Genomic DNA, 8160 nt, shown 5'->3' with positions numbered 1-8160 from the left:
TGTTGTTTCAGCAGCAGAGCTGCGCACTTGAGGTGCTGGACTCGGCGGGAGGGCTGACCGTGTCCCACCGCTCGGCAGTGGTGATCACCGTCGCCATGAGGAGGGCCGCCTGGGTACTGGGCCGCCACCGCTGGCGTGGTGGCCGGAGCCGCCGCCTCGCAGTCGGGACCCGCTTACGTGATGTACCCGCTGCTGCACGTCCATACCGGCCACGCTCAGGTGACCACAGCTCGTCGGCGGAGGGCGGGGCGTGCGGGTGTCCTCATGCGAAGGGGAGGGGGAGCTGCGGGATCGGCTGGCGTTCAATTTCGATTGTGCTATGGTGGCACAATGTCAACCGTCACTGTGGTGACAGCGACGTGTGAAAAAGTGGCCACTCCAAAGTGCGTTTTCTGAATCCATGCGTGAGAAAGCAGAGAGGGAAGGGGTCGGACATGGCCTGTGTCCGCCATGAAGCCTTTGCTTCACACGATGCGACAATGCATCCAAAGAATGATTGCCGGAAAGGGCTTCGTCCTCGCACTTCTGGGGACGTTGACACGCCTCTGACGCCTGATCCCGCACCTCCTGCCCACACGCGAGCCAGGGTGGCAGGCGGCGCCCGCCCCGCCCGCCACTGAGCGAGTCCTCTGGAACTTCACCACGGTGGCCGACCTTAGCGACTGACGGAGAGCTCAGACGGCACGGACGAGGGAGGTCGGCATGTCCTACCGGCGCCTTCCACCTGCAGGCGAGTGGGGCTACGGGGGGGGGGGGGGGGGGGCAGGGGCGCGGGTGACGCCCCAACTTCGGTCTGACGCTCGAAGAGTGAAAAGTGTCACCTGGTGTAGGGAAGTAAGCCGGATGAGGCCTCAGAGCCAGGAAAATGGCCTGGTTACCTGGTTTTTGGTTCTTCATGAAATGCTGAGCCGGCACAGATAAACGACTCTGCACAAGTTTACGGATGGCCAACGATCAAATGGAATGACTTCGGTCTGCGGTGATTGTCTCCCGGCTCGAGCGTCTCCTGTCTATAACTCGTCGCAGTATGTCCAGTCCCTCGGCTCTCCCACCGATGTACTCCATCGGTGCTATCTGCGGTCAGGGGTCGTGCTTCCATAGTCTTGGCGCTCGTGCCAACCTGACGTCTCTCCTGCGCCCCGCTCCGCAGAAGACGGCGCGTTTCCAGCGGGCCGTGCTCTTCTCCCTGCTGAACCCGCAGCCCAACGGCGCCGGCTTCGTCGGCTCTACGCCAAACGGCACGTGGGACCTGTCGCAGTTCAAACAGATCAACGTGCGGGCGCGGGCCCAAGGCCAAAACTACCGCTACAAGGTGTACCTCAAGCACCACGACCAGTTAGACCAGGGGCGGCTCTTACGAGTCCTTCTTCGAGGGTGAGGCACCACACGATCAGCTGCATGTCACCTTGGCTCAAGTGCATCTGGCGAGGAACGGCCGGCTAGAAGCCCTACGTGCTTTGTAGCTCGGTCATGCAGTAATGTTCTATTTTGCAGGTCGTTTTCGAGTTGCCACCATCGGACGACATTGCGACGTTACCTCTCCGACGTGTCGTATCGTGCACAGGATTTGTCGTATGGCTGTGACATTTCTGGCATGACTTCCTTGCGAACAAGTGTCCCGTAGTGGCCTGCAGCGTGCGGTCTCAGCCGGCACCGGTCTCCCATCCACCGGCCCGCGCGGCTCCCCACCAGCTCATCCGACCCCGACCGCGCCGTCTCCGTGCGCCGACAGATGCCGCAGGACAGCCTGACGACGGTGAGCCTGCCGCTCGATTCGTTCGCGTTCTACTACCGCGGCCGCCGCGGGGACGACCCGCCGCCGCTTGGACACCGCCGCCATCACGCGCATCGGCTGCAGAATCTACGCGGCGTGTACCAGCCGGAGAAGCAGAGCGGCGTCTCTCGCTCGAGGTGACTGGAATCACCGCCCTCGCAGTGACCGGACGGCGCGGAGCGGCCCGGGCGCCGCCAGCGGAGCGCCGCCGATGTGGCCGCCGGTGTCTGCTGTCCACCCTGAACGTGCCTCAGAATGGCCACATTCGCGCGCCCTGACGCCGTCTCACCCTTCTCTGGTCTCCTATGCGAGGCCCCTTTTGAGTGACTGGCATTGGTGGGTTCTGGGGACTTCCTGGTAACGCTGATCGGCTAGTTGCAAGCTAGACGACAGGATCCTATAGTCTCGTCGGGTCGGACGCAGTGGGTTCGCGGAACTTTGTGTCGTGCATGGTATGGAGGTGTGACCGTAGCTTACAAGTAGCGTCAATCTTGTCTTCTCCTTACCGGGAACGTTCAACATGGCTGAATAAAATGTACGGGAAAACGTGTGACATGTGACGAACCCCGGCCCCAGTTGCCACGATCCTGCACATGAGCCACACAGCTGGCGCGTGGACGCGCAGCCGAGTGCTGGATGGAGTCACGAGCCGCTGTCAGAGATGACTCGGCACCGTTATGTGTTGACCAGGAGAGGCGGTTCAACAGTGGCTCCACATTTTTAGCCAGTGACTTCACTCTCAGAGACTCTGGAAGTTCCCTGCCCCTCCACAGAACTGGCAGACTGTGTGAGGAACTGGAGCAACAGCATGTGAACGGCACCATCCCGCTCAAAAGCTCATATAAAAACAATCAAACGACACCTGTCGCTTGCAAGAACCGGGCACTGTTTACGGCAGCGTTGCCGTCCGGACACGGCCGGCCGCCCGTCCGTCAGGTCGGCCCTGGCCAGCTCACTTGTCGCCCAGCAGTTCGGCCGTCTTGGCCTTGAGCATCGTCTCTGCAGACGCACATACTGGTGGGTCATCGTCGTCACCTGTGAACGGCAGCAGTGACGTCACACGTCAGCGGACAGCCGCTCCGTCCGGCCATCACCTGCCAACAGGGGTTGTGACGTCACACAGGTGCGCAACGCTGGGTTGTGACGTCACACATCGGTGGGGCGTCAGCGGCCAATGGTTGGATCACTGAACACATAAATGGTGCGACGCAAAAAAGAAAGTAAGTGTTGAAAAAAAAATATCACGTCGGCAAAAATAAAAACCAGATGATCATAGGCCAGCAGCTTGCGACACAACACACCGATACAGAGGATGCCATACTGGAGATCGGTAGCATTCGCCACGCTTTATTTACGACAGGGATCTTTTAGTGAGAGCTAGCAAGACTGTCTATGTCATTGGTTCTTACATGTGACTGCACGTTGCGTAAGAGATCCTCAGAGACGCTATCGTTTTTCTTGAGGGCTCTTAGCTGGCCGTTCTGCACATCTTTCAACTTATCCTTGGCGGTGTTGAAGGCTGCCTTCGCTCCTTTTGCCAAGCTTTCACGATGTTCTCGTGTTACCCTGGAAGCACAAAAACGGTATCAGCACCAGGAGGCCATCCAATAAAAAGTCTGACACGTGCTACGCTAGCACAGAGGGAAAAAGAGGCACAGTCAGTAAATTCAGTCATTATAGTGGTCGAAACATATCCTACAGCACTGACTTCACATGACTGACATCTAGACGGGTCGGCCGCTGCTGGATGTAGCGAAACGCGAAGACGTCAGTAGCAAAAACTCCGAATCTGATAACACCTAGCGAAGCAGACGCCCAGCCAGCCACGAGAATGATCATCCGGACACGCGCCCAACCGTCCTCACAACGAGCACCAGTCCTCTCTCGGACTGCCGCTCGGCCCGCCTGGCGCCTACTTGGGGATCTGGACGTAGACGGTGGTGCCCTCCTGCTGCGGGTTGAGGCCCATGCCGGCCGCATGCAGGGCGCGCACGATCTCGCCGACCGCCTCGGGGAACGCGGAGCTGTTAATGACCACCAGGGTGGCCGACTTGCGGACGACCTGGGCCAGCTCGTTCAGCGGGTACTGATCGCCCTCGAAGGACACCGGCAGCAGCTCGATGCTGCCTGCAGCGGACGGCAGCTGCGGTCATGGGCCTGGGGCCGAAAAGACGAGGACGAGGCCTCGGACAAACGTCAACAGCACCCTGCAGTCCGCTTTTAAACGGTCTAGAGAAAAGGGCAGAAGTTTCTCCAACGTGTGGGGTGGGGGGGGGGGGGCGAAGCGGGGATAATGCGCCAGAGCACGAGAAGTGGCAGCGGTCACACCATCAGTGACTTTCGTGCGAGTGCTATGAGACTGCTCAGGGAGAAAAATCGATGTGCGTTCTAGACGATAACGTCTAGTCACTGAGCTGACGTCACTGGACGTCATTCTGTCCAGGTCACACGCACAGGGACTGCAAGGCGTCACTCCCGTCGCAAAACACAGACGCAAAACAAAACGAAAGACACAAAAAGACCGCGTGCCTACCCGCATGGACGCCGCAGAAAACGTCAACCCCTTACCACGAGAGGGACACTGACCAATGATTAAAGCAGCCTCTTCCGGCACTCACAGCATCTCTTCGGACATGGTTCGTGACTCCGTACCGATCGATGTGCGGACGGACAGCTGTTTGACAAAGTTGTCCCTGAGCCGCTCCACCACGGACTCCAGGCGACTCCTGAACGCGTCTACGTCCATCAGCTCCGACATCTCGTTTTCATCCACCCTTATGGACGTTTTTCCTGGCAATACAAAGTGATGAAAAAGACACAAAATACCATTGGGATGGAGGATACATGCTCCAACCTAACATGCTCAAATTCTAATGTAAGGTAGAAGCAGATATCAGCCCAGGGCATAAGTAATGACCCATTTGCTTGGCACACAGAAAATGCATGTGTGATCAATGTCTCTAACCTGTGGTGTAGCAATATTTTATTAGGCATCCTGAATGTTGTTATGTTTGTGTACATACTCTTACATGAATAACTATTGCATGCATGTTTAAAAACACTTCCATACATGTAACATGCTACAATCATAACCTTTTAGCAGCTTCCAAAAAATCAATGTAAATATGGTAACAGTCATCTAATGCTGATAATAATGAGCTTGTAGCTTACAAGCAAACAGGCAGCATCACCAGGGTCACCACAAATGCATAACAAGACAGGGCAATATTGCCAAATAAATTGTCATATAATTCTAAGTAATTTAGTATAAAATAATATGTACCTTTGTCTTTTTTCTTATCCTTTCCTTTTGCATAATTGTTGGCAGACAAGGAAATACATCTCCTTATCTCAACAACATCATGATGATTTCTCACAGGTGACTGAGTTAAAGCAGATATACAATACATTTTCTGCAGATGATGATGCTTCAGAGCAGCTGCATGACACAGTCTTGTGTAGCTCAAACAGCAGCTACGAAAAGCTGACTTCCCTGCAAATGTAATCATCTGAAAGGGGCAGAGCTATGAGAATATGAATAAGTATGCACATGGTCCACAACATAAATGCATGTCGTCAATTGTACAAATATTGTGTGTCACAGAGGCATTACTGTGCACCCAGCTGCTGAGATATATTATGCCACCTGCTCTTCAGCCTGGCAGTTAGAGCAGGTACTACAGGTATTTGACTTTGAACCTCTGGTTTCCCAGACCTGCAGCTTGACCACATTGCAGTATTAAGACAGCACCTGCAATGAACAGCTGACAGAAACACAAAAGTTACTTGGTGCAAATTAATGATATTGTGAAATCAGAAGCAAATTAATGATATTGTGAAATCACAAGCACCATTCACTGTCCAATTGGGATTGAACTCAGTAAAATATTAGATAAAGTGGGACATGTAAATCAAATCAACCCACAGAGCAAAAAACCCTGATTTCAAGCACTAGCAGAGCTTTAATATTTCAAACCAATTAACGATATTGTGAAATCAGAAGTGCATACATGAACCACATTTGGGCATGAACTCAGTAAAATATAAACATAATGGAACATACAAATCAAATCATACAACAATCCCGAAAACTCTGGTCTCAAGTGTCAAAAGAGCTTTCATATTGTAATGCAAACACAATATGTGTGGGTAAACTTTTCATGGAATGACCAAACTAATGTTGTTTGACTCTTTTATTGAGCACACCAAAATGCATTTATCTCCACCAGTAATTAATGCACTACACATTCGCTTAGCCATACTCAGATAAATTGTACAAAGCGCCCTAATATTGGTAAATTATGGGCACAAAACCTGACGACTTCTTGTTTACAATGACCACTTTGAGAAATTATCATTTCTCAGCTTCAACCTTCCCTCTCGGCCTTTTCCATCGCTGGCAGGGTTACGACACTCACTTGTGCAAGTGTTCTGTTACCCCCGCCTCTCCACACACCACTCAATTGTAGGCAAGCAACCAAGTTTGCACGAGGGGCAACTTCTATACACTCTGATCGTTAGACAGCCTTGCTCTGGTCCAATCGCCTGTACGTCTAAATATCGCCGTAAATGTAACAACAATGGGCAGCGGTTTATTTTGATCAAGTCAACCAAAAGCCGCTTTTGTGAGCAGAAATTATGGACTCTCTCAACGTTAATTTGTTTGTGTGTTCTCTGAGTGGTAATACAGTTGGTTTTGAGCAGACTGCACAAGAACGAGATTGCTGTCTTGATCACAGTAAACATTTTTGTGAGAGGATGTAGCAAGGCCCGAAAGCGGGTTGTACAGCTCGGTGCCGTGAAATGCTCGGGGCGGCGTGGGCGGTCGGCAATGGGATGGAAGGAATTTGCAGAGATTACTAATGAACTCATCGTCGTCATAGACCCATATCTGGCTGTCGTACTCACCTTGCCTTTGCGTTGGAGGCGGAGACTGGAGAGCATAGAATTGAGATCGGTGATTTCATTTTGTCAACCTTTCGTAGTTGTTGTTAGACCAAGCATTGAGGGATTAAGCAAACGTGCCGCTTAGGATCACAAATTTTATTGGTGCCAAGGCATGCATAGGCTGTGACTATTGAGCAGCCAAGAGCTGATCAAACACACTGATTTTGATATACATTGTCAAATAGTTTGTATTTATTTGTGAAATTGGTCCGAAAGCATGTCCTTACTCAGGTAAGAAACTTTTTACCTTTCATCCTTAAACTTGTGCCATGATAGCTATGCCTGTGTTGCTTGGTTGGCCTGTTCAAAGGTTGTGCATTCACATAAGACATTGTATTTAGACCTAGATAGGGAAGTATGCTGTAAGTTGGTGCATATTTAAGCTCCTGTAGATTGGGATTAACACAGCTTGTAATTCTTATGGATAAATGCTTGCCCATTTAAGAGGAGCTATAATGATGTGTTCTGCAGCTAATTTTCTGCCTGGTCATGGTGTTATGAATTAATGACTCATATACCAATAGACAGTTTCTGACATTGTTTTGATTTTTCCATGCGTGACAAATATGCTTACAACTGATCAGTGTGAGGTGGCATGTTCAATGGTTAGAAGTTCTCATGATAGGTGTTGTGGTAAAGCATGCATGATAAAAACAAGGGCAACTAAGGTGACAAGTGTTTGGCTTAAGCTGTTACTTGGTATTTATAATTAAGTAGTACAAAATCTTGGTATCTCTTTTTTCACAGCAGGGCTGTTTTTGTTTTCACATCTTTAGCTTGCTTATATGTGCACATACATTCCAGGGTTAAGGTGCAACACATCTTTGACTGTTTTTGTGAAGTTTCAACATCACATGATGGTGATCAAAGAACACAGATCATCCAGAAGTTCCCTGACTCATTCCAAGAAGACAGCATCCTTGATATGGTGCCAAACTTCACATATCCATGCAGCATTGAAAGGTTTGAATATATTTTATGATTGCTTTTTATGTTTTGAAATGTGGTTTTACACATAATTTGAGTTCAATATCTTTGACACAACTTGAAATGTTACATCCTGCTCATGGTATACTAAAGATGTTTAGATATATGTCCTCAACATTTTGGGGTAGCCATCCTCAGAGATCAACCCATGCTGATCTTGGTGACTTGAGGGGTATGGGCATCTGCTACCTAGGAATGGCACCATGCATGCAGCTTGCCAAGTATACATTTATTGACAAAGGGACCTAATTATCTGAGAGGGTAGGTCTGGAGTGGGGTCTGTATTGTGGCATCCTGGAATCGCATGTTGCAGTACAGATTATTAGAGGCCCTCAGGCTGAGTTGCTAAGTTAAAACCTCTGCCTAAAACCTCTTGAAAAAGGTTTGAATAGATATCTTGAGTGGGCTTTTTTTTAGCATTTTTTCATCCCTCTCCTACCCAGCCATCAATC

General features: G+C 50.6%; 2 protein-coding genes across 2 annotated transcripts; one reads left to right on the top strand and one right to left on the bottom strand.

Annotated features, from left to right (window-relative positions):
- The first annotated feature begins 434 nt into the window (after positions 1–434).
- LOC119102817 (uncharacterized) lies at positions 435–1915 on the top strand. Its single transcript, XM_037226269.1, has 3 exons — positions 435–443; positions 1151–1335; positions 1693–1915. The coding sequence occupies exons 1-3, from the start codon at positions 435–437 to the stop codon at positions 1913–1915; spliced, it is 417 nt and encodes a 138-aa protein (XP_037082164.1).
- Positions 1916–2145: 230 nt separating this feature from the next.
- LOC119102816 (ribosome-recycling factor, mitochondrial) lies at positions 2146–6278 on the bottom strand. The gene is made up of 7 exons (XM_037226268.1): positions 6257–6278; positions 5058–5283; positions 4427–4564; positions 3691–3901; positions 3184–3340; positions 2731–2809; positions 2146–2156 (listed from the first exon to the last, which is right to left on the bottom strand). Exons 2-7 carry the CDS (start codon positions 5281–5283, stop codon positions 2146–2148), a joined length of 822 nt encoding a protein of 273 aa, XP_037082163.1. The 5' UTR covers positions 6257–6278.
- Between the last annotated feature and the right edge of the window lie 1882 nt (positions 6279–8160).

This window comes from Pollicipes pollicipes, unplaced genomic scaffold (assembly GCF_011947565.3).
Source record: "Pollicipes pollicipes isolate AB1234 unplaced genomic scaffold, Ppol_2.1 Scaffold_5724;HRSCAF=6776_pilon_pilon_pilon, whole genome shotgun sequence".
NCBI classification, from domain to species: Eukaryota; Metazoa; Arthropoda; class Thecostraca; order Pollicipedomorpha; family Pollicipedidae; genus Pollicipes; species Pollicipes pollicipes.
This window is presented reverse-complemented; position numbering and strand designations above follow the sequence as displayed.

Excerpts from the sequence above, each read along its gene's own strand:
- LOC119102816 (XM_037226268.1), bottom strand. The coding sequence starts at position 5,283 with ATGATTACATTTGCAGGGAAGTCAGCTTTTCGTAGCTGCTGTTTGAGC. Across the intron at positions 3,341-3,690 it reads GTCTACGTCCAGATCCCCAA|GGTAACACGAGAACATCGTG; the intron begins GTAGGCGCCAGG and ends TTGTGCTTCCAG. Across the intron at positions 2,810-3,183 it reads TACGCAACGTGCAGTCACAT|GTGACGACGATGACCCACCA; the intron begins GTAAGAACCAAT and ends TGCCGTTCACAG.
- LOC119102817 (XM_037226269.1), top strand. Across the intron at positions 1,336-1,692 it reads TACCTCAAGCACCACGACCA|CTCATCCGACCCCGACCGCG; the intron begins GTTAGACCAGGG and ends GCTCCCCACCAG.